This window comes from Ambystoma mexicanum, chromosome 4p (genome assembly GCF_040938575.1).
Source record: "Ambystoma mexicanum isolate Mex_15411 chromosome 4p, UKY_AmexF1_1, whole genome shotgun sequence".
In the NCBI taxonomy this organism is placed as follows: Eukaryota; Metazoa; Chordata; class Amphibia; order Caudata; family Ambystomatidae; genus Ambystoma; species Ambystoma mexicanum.
Window position 1 is genome coordinate 1,282,006,124 of NC_090927.1, and position 19,516 is coordinate 1,282,025,639.

Below are 19,516 nucleotides of genomic sequence, written 5' to 3' on the forward strand. Positions count from 1 at the left end.
CACCTACTTCTCAAAGATCACATTGGACACCACACTACTTCACCAGGGTGAGCAACCAAGCTCTATGAATGAAATGGGCAGTTGTATAGACAACATGAAAATCTGCACATTGGCTCAGGAACCTCACAGCGATAGAGGCTAGGCGAATATTTCACTCTTTCAAGATTGGTTTTAGGTTCATTTTCCTCAGGTGGGAAGTTCTGCCACAGAACAGCAAAAGTGCATGACCATCTCCCTACTCACCTTACAAAGCAGAGTGATACGTCAATTACAGGTGAAGGCGACCACTGGAAAAATGCCCAATCTAAAGCGCAAATACAGCGCCTTTTCATATGCCGGGGTGTTCTCGTCCAAATATAATTTAGAAGAACCAGGGTGGATCATCCATTCAAGATAATCCAGAACTAGCTTCAGAGATGTGGCATCAACCCTAAGGGATTCATTTCTTATTATTTTCACCACTCATTTTAAATTCTTTATCGAAGTATGGTTCAAAGCATTGGGTTTTAGCCACGGATCGGACATATCCATATCTTGGAGAGAGGATTTGACATGAGCGGACCATTTCAGGCTTCTACCAACCTCCATTGCTAAAAGATGTAGCGCTGCGTCCCGATACCTTTCAAGGGCGCGTTGCTTCCATAGTTTTGTCCAAATTTGTCTAGCACGGATCTGAGCAGCAACCGGGGTGCAACCCCGCTCTAATAAGACCAGAGCAGTTGGGGCACAAGAGGAGGCCATCAATAATTTTTTCAAAAATGTATGCTCACATAAACTGGGCTTAGAAATGTTGGCATAGTCCCATAGTTCAGAACCATACAGGGTGGCAGGCAATACTTTTTTGAAATAGGTCCAAATTTGGAGAAACTGCACCTTTCCCAGTTCGTACGTAAAAAGACCAAATTGCTCCACTAACTTTCTCCAAAATGATCGTGGACTTAAGAATGTGGACTTCCTAGAGATACATGTCATTTGTCTCGCTTTTCTGACGTTGGTCTCAATTATGTCAGTGTAACCTGATGTTGCAGACATCTCCAGCCCCAAGTATTTAGGGGTTTATGTGTATTCGACTATGCCCGCAGAGGTTGTTATCTTCTGTTAATTTGTGTGGGCGAAACCAACATTACTTTGGTTTTGGATACATTTATTGCAAGACAGTTCTCATTTGCATATGCCCCTAGTTCGTCCAACATGGCCTTTATCCCAGTCAATAGATGGTCAAATATAACTTGACGGTCGGCATAAAGCATTTCACCAACGGTAGTGGCACTGATTTTTGGCGTACAGCATGCTTTAGACAACAGCCTTCTCAGAAGGTCTGCTATATAGATGTTAAAAAGCAAAGGGCTAACATACGTCCCTGTCTAACCCCCATACTAATGCACATCTCCTTGGCTAGCTGACCCGTGTCACCCAGGCAAATCCAAGCCAAGTTTTCTGTATGTAAGGCCACTTTGGCCTCCAGGAACCAGCCCGGACTCCCCCAAGTCTACATTTTACTCCAAAGAATGCTTCGATCAACCTGGTCAAAGGCTGACCTAAAATGCGATATAGACGAACTTGCTGGGATCAGACTTTGCCCGGGTTATAATGATGGTTATGGATGGTGCTGGACCCAGGATGAAAGCCTGTCTGAAATGGATGTAGAATGTTATCAATCTTAACCCAGGACTGAAATTGATCCAAAACAAACAGGGAGAACACTTTACCAGTTATGTCAAGCAGGGATAACAGCTGGTAATTTTCTGGCACCAGGCGATCCCCAGCTTTATACACTGGGACCAGAAATGACTTCTTCCTGGAGTCCTGGATAGTTCTGGACAAACAAACTTTTTTAAACAAAGGGCACAACACATCAGCCCATAAACCAACATCCCCCTTCATAACATCTGCTGACAGACCGTTTGGGTCCGGAGCTCTACAGTTTTTAAGTTTCTTTAGATGGGCACAAATGTTACTGATATTAAACTTCATAGGCCAATGGAGAGAAATCTGCCAATTCGGCACAAACAAGTCAGGTTCACTAAACATTTTGCCCTCTACAAATGCAACCCATACGCCCTCCCTTACAGGATTCAGTATTGACTGGACAGCAGACTTTCTAGCGGTTGATAGTATCCTCCACATACTGCCCACGTTACTACTCATCAATGCCTCTATCATCATATGCCAGTTTCCAATCCTTCCTTCCAATTTCCTCCTCCTCACCTAGTTTATATACTGGTTCTTTATTTTTTTTTATTTTTTAGTTTTGGCCGACTCATGTTTGAAGAAGGAGACAGATAAACCAGCATTATTTAAACCTTGCAGCTAACTCCTGAGTGTTCTTTTCGCTATGTTGATTTCTGGGTCGTACTGGTGGATAAACTTTTTTGCAGAGATTGTGATTGTCTTGCCACTTTTTACCCCGGTACTGGTGGCAATTGCCTCTAACCACTGCTCAATCTCATTCGGGGACCACGTGACAGGACAACCTCTGCGTTATTAAGCTCTCACCACACCTTACAACAGGCCCTCGAGACATTACTTTCAGACCATGCCAGTCTATTGCCAGACTCAGAAGCCAACAGGTTTGAAGGACCCCTTAGTAACGGGTCTAGATATCCCAGGTTTCATGTAGCGCTCAACCCAGCATGCTCACTCGCTATTTGATTTTCAACCGATAACTTTTAGGTCAATTCCTCCAAAGCGACATTACAGGATCTTTAATCCAAGGTTGCCTTGCGAGGCACAGCCTGCCAGGTGGTTTTGCCTGGGATATCTCCAGATGTTCTACCATAAAGGATTACCAGTTCCCACTCGACCATAAACTTTAACAATCTTTTCCCTTTTCTGTATACTTCCTTTCGCTCCATTCTACTACTAGAGCATACCGAAGAAAATGTCCCCTCGATCAAGTAGTCCCCACATCTGTCATTCAAATCTCCACACAGAATAATACCATCCTCTTCCTGAACAAAACCCCAACTTGTGATTGTCGTATCAACAAAGGCAATATGTCGTCCGTCGAGGGAGCCACCGGGAGGGTCATAGATGTTAATCAATAACAACCGCTTGAAAGTGGATGACTCCTTTAGTAGCACCTCGACCGGCAACACTTTTCCTTCAGGGTCATTGGGAAAAATTATTTGTGACTCGGGCCTGTGACCAACTGCAGCTATAAGCCCACCAGACGGTCGCCCTATCAGGACCTTTTTTGCCTTAATCTGATTCACAGAAAAAACATCTATCAGGAACTGGTCAATAAGCCACGTTTCTTGGAGCATAAATACAGCATCTTGTAATAGAAAATCCAGTGAGGGACCTTTTTGAAGGAAATGGCAGTGGCCTCTGGTGTTCCAAGAAGCCAGGGTAAATTTTCATTGCGTTGAACCCTCCACTCCAGCAAACATAGCCCAAAGCCATTTACAGCCCTTGCCATTATCTCTGGTGGCCAGAGGTGGGGTACAACTAGTTTGAGGGATAGGAACCTCCACAGCAGGGCTTACAGGTTTAATACAGCAATTGCAACAACTACCTTCTATCAAGGGATAAACCACTTATCCAACTCATAACCCAAGAATTACAATGATTCAACTTGGGCTCTTATCAGGGATGCCATAACAGGTAGACAGCAGTGCACACAAGAGCTCCTCGTGCCCACTCCCTTCATTGGTTCCACGTACTCGAAGTCCGCAGAACTAAGAATACGCAGAGCTAGGATTTTGCCACAAGTTCTGAGAAGTTCACTTCTATTAATATGCAGATATTTGGCTGTACCCCCCATCTCCTGATAGTGAATTTTCCGAGATCCAAGGCTGACCCGGTAGATGGTATTGTAGCCGGGAGGACATTTGGAACCTTGCTTTCAGTTTTATCTGTCTCTGGTAGTACCCTGACGTCAGCCCTCTGCGAGATTGTGCCACCTTTGGGTTCTTCAGTGCAAGAAGCAGCCAAAACCGGGCCACTCACAGCAGACTCCTGTAGTCGTGAATTTTCCTCCACTGCGTCTTTGAGTAGCCTGCTTGTCAATGTACCTTTGCTCACTTGTTGTCACTTTTCTTTTGGCTGGTTTCCTGTTTCTTTTGACGCTTCACAAGTTTTTGCTGGCTAGTCCTTGATCCAATAGTTGAGTTTAGTAGTGAGAGCTGAGCGTTTCCAGGCACAGCCTTTTTTGTGTAGCAACTTTCTTTAGTTTAGTCTGCAATCAACGCTGCTTACGGGTTGGAAAATTAAGTGGAGAGTGTTCCGAGAAGTCCAACAAGCTGCTATTTGAGACCAGACTTTGTGAGGGGATAGTAATCGGACAAGCCTCTGATAGCACAACCGGATCCTCCAGCTGTGGAGCCCTTCCTGGCTCCGCCATATCATGCCGTGCAGATTCTAAGCAATTGTCAAGGCCAGCCTGCATTGCAGCCATATGTTCACCTTGTTTTAGCACCTCAGTATGTATCCTGCCACATAATTTGAGCAGGATTATGATGGCAAAATTCAATACATCCCAAGATGCTCCCACCTCTAGTTGCGTTGAATGATCACCCAAAGTAGATCAATTAGGCCCCACTAAGGGACGAGCTGGTCCTCCAGACAGAACTTGCACCTACCCATTTACCCCACAAGTTTCATGGGAACCAAAGTTTGAGGAAGGGAACCCAAGTTGGGTGAAGCAGAGAGTTGCTGGCAAGGGGCTTGAGAATCTATAAGAGGATTTAGAGGGAGAGAGGCAGAGGGATTAGATGAGCTAGGCTGAGGCTGCTCTTGTTCTGAAACAGAAAGAAAAGGGCCCAACACAGCTGCTATGCTGTTAGAACGTTCCACTCCAGTGGAGTTCAGAATAGCTGGGAGCAGGTCACCTCCAGCTTCCACCGCACCCCCTCTCCCCTACCACGAACACATCTGATAACATAATCTAAGGAGGGAATTATTGTCAATATCTCCGAAAGTCGAGTTTGTAACAGCTCCCAAAGATAGAGCTTCAGTTGACCTATTGAGTCTTTCAGCCACTGGGGCATGTTCAGCTGGTACTCTTGCCGGCTTGGCACTTTTGGATTTAAAGTACTTTGTAATATGGCCAGGGCCCGAGCTTGATGTTATGGCCCCAGCAAGTATGACAACCCTTTCAACCACCTGTGCCTCGGCACAGTCTCACAGAGGGAACAGACAGCTCTGGTGTGGCTGCTCTCTTGTAGCCATTCACCGTGCCAGGCATTTTATCTGTGTCCTTTTGCAGATTGTACGTTCTTTGTTTATGAGGCGCTTTCGTGAGCATAGTTGAAAGATTCAGCTAAAAATGAGGCAATCAGACTACTTCCAGGTAATCCCGCACTCCGGGCTTAGTGTTTAGCACCAACACCAGGATTGCCCACTCTCAAGGATTCCGCTTGAAATGTTGTCTTTATACAAATACAAAGTGCAGGCACCTAGACCTTGCAGTACTTCGGGGTCCAGGGACAGAGTACCAACAATAACTAATGCTGCTAAGGGAGGTTGCAACATCAAGGGTTCCACTGCACTCTAACAGGCAATGACGCGTACCATACGCACTACTGACAAGAAGTGTGCTTACCATAAGAAGAAGTGTTAGTCCAATGAGCCTGCAAGCTCCAATATTCACTAGTTCCAGTAGCTGGGGCTGTTGTTTCGGTCAGAGGCAGCCCTTCTCCCTGCCTCCCCAACTCCCAAACACAGAAACACAATGCGCACACTGCACGCTCTGCGTGTGCAGCAGGTTTTGTATTCTGCTCCTCCTCACAACTGAGACAGCAGAAAGACTTGTCTCCAGACAGCATTCTCTCCAGGCACCAGGTTCAGCAGAAACACACTATACATTGGTCATCCACCCAATCCTTTATGTGTTTTAAGATGACATTCCCAAACAATTTTCCCGTGCTGTCTAGGAGTGAAATCACGTGGTAATTTCCAGGATTATCCCTGCCGCCTTTCTTATAAATTGATCAAATCCTAGCCTGTCTCCATGAGGCCAGTATTTCAGCCCTACACAGAATTGCATTAAATACTTTACATAACACTGGTGCCCAAATATCCACCTCATATTTTAACAGGTCAATGGGTATCAGGTCGGGCCGGTAGCTTTGCCACCTTTAAGAGAGTTGAGGGCAACCACGACCTCCTCAACAGAAAGTAAAAGAGCAACAACGCCAGGTGGCAGAGTGACTGGGGGATGTAACCATGTACACTGTACATTGACCTGGTACAGTTTAGAGAAGTGAGTCCACCAGCAATCTTCATCAATATGGCAGAGCAATACCTGGCCTCCATTCAAGGCCCTGGCTGAGACCAATTTCCCAAAAAGCGTGTGATTCCTAGATTGCAGTGCGTTCTGGAGGGCATTCTACTTCCCCTCAGTAAACTGTCTTTTTTTGGTAGATATGAAGTGTTTATATTTTAAACGATAGTCATAGAGTTTCACTCTATACACCCCCATAGGAGATTGTGTACATTTAACAATTTCATGCTTGGTCAGATGGCCCTCACAATCATACCAGCCAAGTTTACTTAAGAGTTGTCCTCTAATTGCCTTAACAGGCACTGAGATGTATTGGATAAGGATATTTGTTAACAGCGCATATTCTGCCAAGATATCTCCCACACTGGTTTTCCCTCCACAAGTGACTTTCAGATTGTCAAGGATAGATGTATAGAGATGCGGCTACAAGTCGGGTCTCATTGCGTTAGCCCAGATAATCGACTTCCGTGCATGACCACCGACCCTCAATGTCTGGGGGTTAATGTTTGCATGGGACGTCACTGATTGTACGTTGGGCCCTATCATCCTAAGAGTAAGGGGAAAATGGTCATTCTCCCAGCCACCTCAAAATCAACAACTTTCGCACAATCTGGCCCTGAGACAAAAATATGATTGATATGGGAGCACCCACTGTGCCCCCTAAAAGTTTGTTTTCATGGCTGATCGAAGACATTAACAATGTACCCTGTTTCAAGAAGTCTGCTGGGGTTGTATTTGTTGAGTTTCACAATAAAATGTAAGACTACTTCCTCAAAAGGCCTGTTCTTCCCTCAGATCACCAACCACGAGATTTGATTATGTGCTTTTCCTTTTAAAAAATAATTTTCAGTGATCCAAAAAGCTTATCAACTGTGAGGCCTTGATCTGTTGCTATGGGGTCTAGTGTTGACCTGAAATATTTGGCCATGTGTTCAGAATTTGACTGTGAGCTTGAGCGGAATGTGGCCATCTTAATCTGTGGCAAGCATCATTCTATGGATTTTTAAGTGCATTAATTAAATTGAGGTACAGTAGCTGCAACATACAGAATACATCAAATCTAAACTACAATAGAAGCCTACTGACTGGTGTTAATTATTTTTGTTTAACTGCTCTTCACAGAATACCAGTTGCACATGCATCCATTTGAATTGGTGTGGGAGCAGATGAGACAGAACACGGAGAGATCACATAAAGTAAGTTCTATACAGTACAATAGAGTTGATGTAAGGTTCCTGCAACTGTTAGTAGGAAATGCCATCCAATGTATTTTTTTTAGCTACAAAATTCAGTAGTATCAGATGTTTAATTTTCTAAATTAATGGCCCTCAATGTATCTACCTCTTAAAGATGATGGTCTTAGTAGGCCATGCTGGGATTCAAACCTGTGTGTTGAAGGCTGAAAACAGATGTCTGAGGGGAGCACTTACTGTGACTCGCTAATAGCCAACTTTCTAGATACTACGCAGCATTGGCATGTGACTGCTGTTATGTGTTCGAGAAAGCAAAATGTGAAGTACCAGAGGACAATTTGCAGGCACAAACAATTCAGTTCCGAAAGTTCCATTTTGGACAAACAATTCTGGTGTTTGCTTGGGTACCGATAATATGGTCTGTTTCATTTATGGTTCTATTTTGTTTGCTACTTTTTATGCTGCAAATCAGAACAGCATTCACTGGGGGCAAGGTGCCTTGTACTGGTGCGCCCACAAGCCTAGTCTAACCCTAAGCACGGGCTGTAGGACAAAGCTAGAGGCAGCCTTGGATGCACTACCTGTAGGGCATTACGGTAGGCAATGGCGTTTTGGTAGTGCATCCATGGGTGAGACAGGCCGTGGACACACTACATCAGGGTATGGCTATAAACCATGCTCTGGTAGTAGTTTCGTGACATGCTGTGTGGCAGTGCAGGTGGTGTACTATGGTTAATGTTCTGTGGGTCCTGTAGGCCATATGCATAGGCCATCCCCTAAGCAAACTATCCACAGAACACAGTCTTAAGTCATGCCATGTTGGTAGAGCAGGTGGTAGCTCAAGCCATACTCCATTGGTAGTGCATAGGTGAGCCGTGCACTTAAGCCATACCCTCTGAGGTAGAGTGGGCAGTGGTAGTTAGGTGAGAACCTAGGGCACAGTTACAGGAAATTAGCACAGTCACAGATAATTAACTAGTGAATACTTGGAGAGTTAATCACAGTGCATGTCTTGCAGAGCACACCTGGAAACCATGCCTTTCAGGAAGTACAGTTGCTAGCACGGGTCATGCTGTATGGCAGGGGTCTGTAACCTTTGGCTCTCCAGATGTTTTGGACTGCAAATCCCATGAGCCCTAGCCAGCATATTTAATGGCGAGGGACCATGGGAGATGTGGTCCAAAATATCTGACAAGCACAGACAACTATGGGTAGTGCAAGTGGTAGGCCAACCCTTGGGTACAATTGGGTCATGGCCTACAGGTAGTGCAATAAGTGGCAATGCACCCTGGCAGAGAACATGTCATGTGTTTATGGCCTACAATCCATAACGTGTGGGTAGGGCAACCGATCAGGTCTACAGACCACTCCTTGGTGCACTACTGGCAGGGCAAAGCTGACATATTTGCCCTTCAGATAGTGCAGGTGATAGCTCACATGAGGCCTGGTCGCAACTGTTGTACTATATGCAGTGCATTGGCTGGGTAGTATGCACAAGACATGGATGCAGGCCATGCTCCTGGTCCACTTACCCACAGGGCATGGCTGCAGGCTGTAGCACGCCTGCATCAATGATGTCAGTGTAGTTTGTCCGGCTTATGCACTGTGGCTATACCTTGGGATCATTACTGCCTGCACTCCATGCTCAGTGCATGCAGTTGTGAACCGAGGAGACTGCTTCTTGCTGTGGCTCAGGCCTACCCTATTGCCACAGCATGCATGCCAACTGTACCTGGATGCAGTGCTTGCTGGTATGTTGGGTAGAGACAAATGTTTCTAGGGCCTGGTAATGCGACCATTCCCTCTGGGCCCTGTTTGTGGTACATAATGCAAGTATATTGTTAAAAATCCACAAAAGAAAAATCACAAAAGACTGTTTAAGCAGGGCTACGGTTGACTACTAACGTTAAATATTTACCCCGGTAACCGGTTAATTAGAAAGGTTGAGGGGTGGGGCCATGGGGCATAGTGTTTGGTTGGGGGGGGGGGCATGGGGCATAGTGTTTGCTTGAGGGGTGGGTACCTTGGGGCATAGTGTTTGGTTGAGGGATGGGGGCTATAGGGTATAGTGTCGCACTCCAAGAGTGAACCCAAAAATAGAGCTAAAACAGGCACAGTTAGGAGATGTAAATCCTTTGCTTTTTGTGGAAACCTGACTCAACGAAGGCCATACTCCTCTTGGGCAATCCAAACAGCAAAGTATAGCAGTCCAAAATAATGGAATGTCCAATCAAGTGTCAATAAAATATATATAGTTTAATTAAACAGACGCTATGCAATAACTAAATAGAAATAAATAACAATGGAAAATGTGTAGTACACAATATAAGTTTGAAATACAAATAAAAATCATTACACCTCAAAAACATATTCTTTTTCCATGTGTTTAATAACAATTGGGGGTTGAAAAAGTTTCCTGCGACGCCACGCCCCACTGCGCCTACCGCCCCACCCACATTTACTTTTCGGCCCACTATAGCCATCATGTAAGGTACTTTCGTCCCTCTGTCAAAATCAGTTGTGCACCCCTGCACTAGAACTTTGGACTGAAATCTGGTAATATCACAGGCAAGGAACAAACAGGGAACTTCAAGAGACTGCAATTGCAGAGAGAAAGCGATAAACTAGGCACAAATAGGACAAGTCTGTGAAGCAGAAATGCTTACAGAAACTGTGTTTACAGAAAGTCAGCAAAGATATCAGTAAAAATAACGGAATGTCTTTTAACAGCAAAACAGGACAGCGTTTCAGAAGTCAAAGGCTGGAAATCAAGGAAAGGTTCAAAAACAGGCAGACTGCAAAAGCAGACTGGAAAGGGTGTTGCAAAGCAGCAACAAGAAAAGGGATTCAGAAGCCAAAAATCAGGATATAGCACAAACTCCCAGTGGAAGTAGTTGACTGAACAACTGGTTCTGTTTAAAGTGAGCTTATAAAGGCCCTCCCAGCAAACAGCCCAACACGGTGGAGCTGATTGCAGTCTTCGGCAGCTGTGTTCAATTAAGCCCAGGCCCTGCTTCAGTAGCCTGCAACAGTGGATTGTAATTAGTCTCTTTAGCTTCCAGCAGCCTAGCTTGCAGTGGCTTAGAACAGGTGAATGCAATCCTGGCCTCTCCAGCGCTTAGTAGCTTGCTGCAAACACATGTACTTAGTATGCCTCCTCCAGCCTTTTGCCTCTTGGACAGCATACATGTACCAGAATGCATCTGCTGGTTTAACCCAAAACCCGGAGTGGAAGATAAAATCAGATTAATCCAAAACTGCAGCGGTCTACATCAGAATTGCCCTGGTTACAGAAGCACAATCTGTATATCAATTGGAGAGCAGGATCACTATTCCTAGGCTCAGAGTTTTGTATGTCCCACTGTCTATTCCTGGATCCCTCCTCGACACCCCCTAAAGAACCACCAAGAGACCAGCAAACACCACTCATGGTTTCCAATATCATACAAGTCCCAGAGGCCTATCAGGGATATGCTGATGTATTTTCAACTGCCATAGTCCAAGCCTTACCCCCCTCACAGACCTGAAGACTGCGCCATAGATACAGATCCCTCAGCAGTGATTCCCTTCGACAGAATGTTCATCCTTTCCGAACCTGAGAAAAAGGCCCTCCGAGAATACCTGGATACCAACCTTGAAAACGGCACCATAAGACCCTCAAAATCTCCAGCAGGTGCTTCCTTGTTCTTTGTTCCTAAGAAGGACACCAAGGAACTCAGACCTTGCCTCGACTATCATGGCTTAAATCAATGCACCCTCAAAGATCGATATCCACATCCCTGATCTCAGATATCCTGGAAGCTGTGAGAGGTGCCGTCATATTCACGAAGTTGGATCTCCGGGGTGCCTATCATTTGATCTGTGTCCGGGAAGGAGACGAATGGAAAACAGCCTTTGGAACACCCTTTGGTCACTATGAATATCTAGTCATGCCCTTTGGACTAGCTAATGCCCCGCAGTTTTTCAATGTTTTATGGATAGGGTGTTTTCTGACATGTTATTCCTCTTTGTCATTGTTTATCTGGACGACATATTGATCTTTTCCAAGGATCCTCTAAAGCATGAAGAACATGTAAAGGCAGTATTACAACGACTCCGTGAACACAAACTTTTAGCCAAACCCGAAAAATGCTTGTTCCACGTTACTTCTGTTCACTACCTAGGATTCATCCTTAGCCCAGAAGGAATTGGTATGGACTCTTCAAAGGTAAAGGCCATACTGGCATGGCCCGCTCCCACGTCTGTGAAACAAGTTCAATCCTTCCTGGGGCTTGCCAACTTTTACCAGAAGTTCATATCTACCTTTTCTGAGATCGTTCAGCCGATCGTTGCTCTCTTGAAGAAAGACACCCCCTTTATCTGGTCTACAGCGCAAGATAAGGCATTCCAACGTTTAAAGACAAAGTTCACGCAAGCCCCCATCTTGGCCCAACCCGACATAAATCGACCATTCCTAGTGGAAGCGGATGCCTCTAACTACGCCATAGGAGCGGTCTTGAAGCAGGAACTTGAGGATAAACTGGAACACCCCATTGCTCACCTTTCACGAAACCTGTCTCCCAGTGAGACACATTACTCCGTCCTGGAAAAGGAACTGTTAGCCATCCGCCAAGCCTTCACTGAATGGCGACATCTACTTCTGGGTCCTAGATATCCAGTTCAGGTCCGCACAGACCATCGGAATCTTCAAATTGTACAGTCATTGGAGTGTAGGAACAGTCGTCAGGCGCGTTGGCCCTACTTCTTTGCCCAGTACCAGTTCCACATAACTCATGTTCCCGGATCACAAAACCTGATTGCTGACGCCTTATCTCGAGGTCCTGACTATGTAGCTACTGAAGATAGGGCCTATCCTAAGATGTTTCCCCACACGATCTTTGTAGCTCAAGCAGTCAATCTCCTGGAAGAAATTAGAGTGCAATCCCAATCCTCTGATCTCTGGAAGGATATTTCAAGGAAAAATCAATGGAACCTAAGAGTTAAGGAAGGATATTTATTCAAGGACAATGCACTGGTCATTCCTACACAGAAATTACAACAAAGAATAATAAACCTCTTTCATGATACCCTTCACTCCGGACATCGTGGCATAGCCAACACCCTCCGTCTCATACAAAGACAGTTTTGGTGGCCTGGAATGAAGACCAACGTACAGCAGTACATCAAAGATTGTACTATCTGTAGTTAAAATAAACATAAAAAGAGACAGGCGGGTCTTCTACTGCAACCTACACTGCCTACAAGGCCATGGAAATTCATTGCTACAGACTTCATTGTGGAATTACCACGTTCCAGAGGATACACGACCATCATGTTTACCATAGACTTGTTCACTCATATGGCTCATTTTACACCCCTGTGTAAGCTACCATCCTTGTCAGAGCTTGCTGGAATCTTCCTGGAACACATATTCCGTTTGCATGGACTTCCTTCCAAGATCATATCTGATCGAGGACCTCAATACGTCTCTCAATTCTGGAAACATCTATGTCGCATTTTGGGAATCCAACGCGCCCTCTCATCTGGTTATCATCCCCAAATCAACGGGGCCACAGAACGTGCTAATCAGACCCTGGAGCAGTATCTTCAATGTTTCGCCACCAAGGTCAGGATGACTGGTCGCTCCTGATACCCGTGGCTGAATTCGCCTACAACAATTCCTATCATTCAGCACTTAAGACCAGTCCCTTTTATTGTAGCCAGGGTTTCCATCCATCGGTTCTACCCTCTGTTCTCCCTCATCCTAAACCAGTATCTACTGTCGATTCCTGGATAGAAACCCTCATCAACGTACACCAGGAGGCCAAAGAAAACTTAGAGAAGGCCAGAACACAGACTAAGAGGTATGCGGATTCCAAAAGAAGACCAGGCCCTTCTTATGCAATTGGTGATCAAGTCTGGTTGTCCTCGAAATTACTACCCCGACATCTACGGCCAAACAAGTTGGCTCCTCAGTACTATGGTCCATTTCCCATCAAGGGAATTATCAATCCAGTTTCATACCGGATCAGACTACCAGACTCCTGGAAGAAAATTCACCCAGTATTTCACACATCCTTATTAAAACCCTACACCCAATCCTCCCGGAAATCCTGCCGACCTCCTCCTCTGCTGGTCGACAACCAATTGGAATATGAAGTATCCCGAATATGTGACTCCAGGTATAAACGGGGTCAGTTTCAATACCTGGTTGAATGGAAAGGGTATCCTCCTAGTGAAAGAACCTGGGAACCACTTTCTAATCTCAAGGCCCCTCGACTGCTCAGAAGATTTCACCTTATACACCCGGGCAAACCCGGAGAAACGGGTCTTCGGAGGAGGCATGCTGTCATGACCTACAGAACACGCCCCTTTTGGACTTCCTGGTCCTTGTCTCAACGGGGCTTACACTCCCTGGTACTCCCAACATGGCCGTCCACTGTGAAACACCTTCCTCGCTCTACACGTTAGACGTAGCGTATTTTATTTATAGATCACGCCTCCCGCGGCTCCGCGCGTCTCAATGCTATTGCGAAGTAGCGACCGGACGTGTGCTCCGTAGCTCGCGGTATTGTTTTCCTTGGTTCTTTCCCAGCCAGCACATTCCCTAGTTCCTTTCCTTCCTTTCTTGATTCCTGGACTTGTGTGCTGAGTAGCGATACTCTGTAAATTTCCCGGATTCCTGGATCTTTGCATCCCGGACCTTTGAACGCACGCTGGAGTCGGAAGAGACTCGTGCAGCCTTATTCAAGACCCGATCCGTCCGCAAGAAGGCATCGACCAAGAAATCCAGCAAGGATCGTACTCAGGTGAGAAGGGGGGAACTCCTTGACATTATCTCCCGAAATACCTGGCATCCAGAGTCCTTCAGTCTTCTGGCACCAACTCTCTGCAGGTCAAACTCCTCATCCACCCCTATCCCCTCTTTCCCCTGGCACTTGCCGCCTCGGCCCAACCAGCATTTGCGGGCCCCCACCCATGGGAGCACACCACTTCTGCACTTCTCCCTCTACTCCCCTCCCCCTTGCACTTATCACCTTGTTCAAGCACTTGCACGGTAGGATTGTCACAAGAACAATATTACTGTTTTAGTTTTTTGTACTCTTATGATTTCCCATGTCCCCTCCCCCCCTTTTGTGTCTTGTGATGCCTGGAAAAACCTGTGTATAGGTGCCATACAAATGTCCAATAAATAAATAAATAGGTAGGCCCTTTTTCTTATTGTTTTTTTTTTTTACATTTTATTTAAATCGCACAGTTAACATCTTCAGACATTGCTTTATATGAGTGAACAGTAACATTGGTAACATACAGATTGGAGGTTACAGCCAGTATATATGGTTTTTCACATCACTTCACTATCACTGCTGATGGTTTCAGTCCTCTCACTGAAGTATCTGCGGAAGCCCCCCATATGTCTCCAGGTCTATTTGTGATGGGGAGCAGGCCAGAGTATGTTTGTTCTTGGTCACTCGCCCATACCATATCATGTTTCCAGTCTTCGATTGTGGGTGGCTGCCCTTTCTTCCATCTCATTAGAATGGCACGCTTAGCCAAGAGTAGTCCAATGTTTGAGTTTGCATTTCGTCATTTTCATTTTGAGCACACATCCCTATATACACATAGTTCGATACCATTTCACAGATTGCTCCACCATGTCATCCAGTGCCTCACAAACTCCTGCCCAATATCCAGAGAGTTTCCCACATGCCCACAGCATATGTTCCAGATCTGCGTCAGCTTCCCTGCATCTAGGGCATTTCCCAGAGCATCCCAGGTAGATTCTCTTGAATAGTACAGGGGTGTGGCGTACCCTGTTCAATATTTTAAATTGGATTAAATGAAATCTGGAATTGTACGGCACCCGTTTTGTGAGATTGCATAGTTGTGCCCAATGTGTATACGAAAATTCAACCCCTAGATCTCCTTCCCACTCCCCCCTGATGTTCGGGAGCTGTGCTTTCTTTGTTTCAGGTGCCATTTTATACAGTCCTGAAGCCTTCCCACTCCCCCCTGATGTTCGAGAGCTGTGCTTTCCTTGTTTCAGGTGCCATTTTATACAGTCCTGAAGCAGGTTTCTTGGTTGTCCCCGTGGAGACTATATAATTAAGGCATGGGTGAGACTTTGGCTCATTAGGGAACTCTGCCTATTTCGCTGCAACTGCCAACCTAATTCTGAGGTACTGCAATTTCTGAAGTGGGGTGTCATTGATCTGAAGTTTGACTTCTTCCCAGGATTTGAAAATGCCCTCATTGTACAGATCTCCCAGCCACGTTATTCCCATCTCCTTCCAATCTATGGAGATATTGGTGTCTGTAGTGGGGGGCAGGTGAGGAGTGTCCCAGATCGGCATGTGGGGGCTGAATAGCACTGTGCCCCTGGGTTGTTACGTCAGTTTCACCGATTGCGCAGCTAGTCTTGGGTTCAAATGGTCGGTGGCTCCCCTTATCCCGGTCCCAATTTCGTGTAACAGCCTGGCTCTTGGTCTCCCTCTGGTTTCCAATTCGATGTAGGAAGTGCATGGTGCACTTGTCACCCAGTACGCAGCGTAGTGTGCCTGGGCAGCTAGATAATACACCTCGAAGTCAGGTGCCAGGAGTCTCCCTTTTTCATAAATCTGTGTAAGGCGACCCCAGCTAGCCCTCACGTTTCCCTGCCAGATGAAGGCAGAACAAGCGGCAGTGATTGTCTTAAAGAAAGATCTGCCCGGCCACAGCGGTATTGTACAGAAGAGGTAGAACAATTTGGGTAGTATTATCATTTTGACCAGAGCTACCCGGCCCATGAGTGAGATAGGGAGCGGGCTCCACCGAGTCAGCTTGGTGCACCATGCCGTGGCCAGTGCCTCATAGTTGAGGGCTCGGACCAAGTCCGCCTTGCGCGTCATCTCCAGTCCGCCGTGCGTGCCATCTCCACCCCCAAGTATTTTATCTGCTGAGGCACCCAGCGCAGTCCGCATAGATCTCCTGGAGGTGCTGTGGCTTGCGTTAGTGGGAACAACTCTGATTTGGATATATTTGACTGTAGTCCTGAGTACCTTCCAAACTCCTGGACTGCCCCCAGCACCCTATGGAGGTATTTCTCAGGGTTTCTGACGAATAGGAGAATGTCGTCAGCGTATAGAGTGATCAGTTCTATATGTCCAGCAACTGGGATGCCCGCTATGGTTTGTCGCAACCGTATAAACTCAGCTAGTGGCTCGATTACCAGTGCAAATAATAACGGGGATAGCGGACATCCTTGTCTAGTTCCACCCGCCAGAGCAAGCACCTCCGACAGTGTACCATTCACCGGAAGCCTGGCGTATGGTTGCGTATATGAAAGTTTAACCCATTTGGTGAAGTTAGGACCAAAGCCATAGTTGTGAAGTACCCTTAACAGGAACGGCCAGTACACCGTGTCAAAGGCCTTTCTCATGTCCAGGGATATGGCTACACCGTTATAGTCCACAGGGATCTTAGCCATCACATTTTAAAACCCACGTATGTTGGATGTGGTTGACCTACTCAGCACAAATCCCGCTTGGTCCTCATGGACCATATATGGCATCACCGCGTAAGTCGCGACGCCAGGACCTTAGCAAATATTTTCACATCTGTATTAATGAGAGACAGTGGGCGGAAGGATCCGCAGTCCTCTGGGGGCTTCCCTGGCTTTAGGAGCAGGTTTATGACTGCCTGGCACATTGATTCAGGGAAGATTCCAGTATCTTGAGCCTCGGTCCAGTCCGCCAGGAGCCGAGGGGCCAGTGTCTCTGAGAATTCCTTATAGAATTCTGCTCCAAAACCATCGGACCCCAGCCCCTTTCCCCCAGGAAGGCCTTTCATTGCGGTCTTGATTTATCCTGCGTTATGGGGGCATTGAGCATGTTGCAGGTTTCTTCCGACCATAGTGTCGTTGGTATTGCAGCAAGGTAGTCGTCTATCTCTGCGTCTGTGGCATTACTCCGAGGTGAGTATAAACTGCTCTAAAAATCATAGAATTCCCCATTAATCTCTTCCGCTTTTGTGACCACCACCCCATCTTGTCTGGCTATACATGGGATAGTTACACTGTCTTTTTCAGTGCGCACTAGTTGGGCCAGTAGTCTGCCCGGCGTGTCTTGCTCTCTGTATCTGCAGGCCGCCGCGGGTCTGTCAAAATATCAAATCTCCCTGTTCGCGGCCTCTCGGAAGCGGTCCAGTTGTGTCTTAATCTCAGAGGTGACCTGCGGTGTTGGTGTTATTAAATACTCTGCCTGTAACCGGGTTATGGACTCCTCATTTCTTTTGAGTTCCTGTCTTATGTCTCGCAATGCCCCGAGTTCAGTGGATATCGCTATCCCCCTCATGTAAACTTTAAAAGCGTGCCAGAGTGTGCTCTGAGTGGTCACTGAGCCTTCATTATTCTCATAATAGTCAGATATATGCTGTGCTATGTTTAATTTAAACACTGGATCTAGAAGCGAGGCGGGTTTGAAGCGCCACTGTGCTCTATGAGGTACACCTTCCGGTATTTCTATGGTCAGCACCTCCGGGGAGTGGTCCGACAGAGTCCTGGGTAGAATACGGACCTCAGTCACCCAAGCCATAGCTGTGCACGATAGTAGCCACATGTCTATGCGAGAGTGCATATCGTGCACCGAGGAATAATACGTGAAGGACCTTTGTGTACCTGAATCGTTCGGGCCGCGTTGGTCAGGGGTTCGGGGGTGGAGGAGGTACGGTCCGTCTCAGTTTCGAGGATGGTGTTAAAATTGCGCCTGCAGAGTATGTGCGCCGTACGGTATGACACGCATTTCTGAAATAGATGGTCGTAGAATTGGGTATAGTCTATATTGGGGCCGCAGACGTTTAATAACAACACTTCTTTTGTGCCCAATCGTCCATGTACTAATACATATCTGCCATGATCGTCTGCCTCGGAGGTGTAGTGCGTGTAGGGCCTTGCTAGAATAGGAAGTGTAGTAGCAATGTGTTCCCCAGTTGGGGGAGAATTTGGTGGTTCTGCAGATGTATTTCTTGCAGATACAGGATCTGTGCTCCCTGCCGGTTTGCGTATTCGGCTACCTTATGCGCCTTCACTGGGTGACCCAGGCCCCGGACATTCCAGGTCATTAGTTTAATTCCTGTGCATTTGGGATCAGCCATCACCCTTCGCGTGTCTATAGTTGTGCATATGTAGTGTTGTAGTATTGGGGATATCAGAGTAGTCACAGGAGGATAGAGATGATGCTGGAGTCTGGTATATATAAAAGTAAGTTGCTTTATTTAAGTTACAGGGCAAGTTGGGGTAAGGGAGGAAGGAGCTAAGTAACAAGCATCCTCTCAAGTCAGATCTCCCATCCTGAATCCCAACTGACTGTCTTGGAACCCTGATGACCTGTAAGGTTCCAGACAACCTCATAGCATTCCAGTGCCTGCACTGGTGCACACAAACAAAAGCAGATGGTACACATCCTCTCTCCTTTAAATAAACACACACACATATACAGGATTCACAAATCGGCCTCTCTGAACCACCAAAATTCAACATACACAACAAGCCAACCAAATAACTGTCCTGTTCATCGGGCCAAGGACGCAAACACTACACGTCACATACACAGCAGACCCGGATGGACACAGTCGTGGCGCCTTTGGCGCCAGGCTCATGAAAAACAATAAGCAAGAACATTCATTTGGGTCAAGAATACTTTTATTATGGACATAGCACCTAATTTCGGGTGCAGTGTATTTGACATGGGAACTTCCATCTCTTAAGCAGCCCCACATGTACTCTTGGGTGGGGCTGCTGCTCTTGGGTTGCCTTGCACATGCTGACTCACTAGGAGTGGCAGGGTGTGGCAGGCAAGCCAGGCCTAGTCGGCGTGTTTTAGGGAGAATTCTCTCTTTAGGCTGAATTTCCTAACCTAGTGAGTCCCCCAGCAGCTTTGCTGGATTTCTGGAGTTTGTTTTTTCCTCCTGCCAATAGTGAGACTCTTTTTTTTCTCCCACTCTTGGACATGATTTATGGTATTCCTTTGACTGGTAATGTGTTTTATGGGCTTTGGGGTCCTTTACTCCATAGGTTCTCATGTGTTTTTCCTATGTGTGTTACACAGCACCCTCCGTGCAGTAACACAGGGGTGTCATAGTG

At 46.4% G+C, this 19,516-nt stretch overlaps 1 protein-coding gene across 1 annotated transcript in view; it reads left to right on the forward strand.

Annotated features, from left to right (window-relative positions):
* LOC138453804 (zinc finger protein 11-like) overlaps positions 1 to 19,516 on the forward strand; it is a 2,054,811-nt gene that overhangs the window by 1,204,480 nt on the left and 830,815 nt on the right. Inside the window, exon 11 of the mRNA XM_069606980.1 lies at positions 7,349 to 7,422. Coding sequence (XP_069463081.1) covers positions 7,349 to 7,422 — 74 coding nt within the window. The remainder of the gene's footprint in view (positions 1 to 7,348; positions 7,423 to 19,516) is intronic.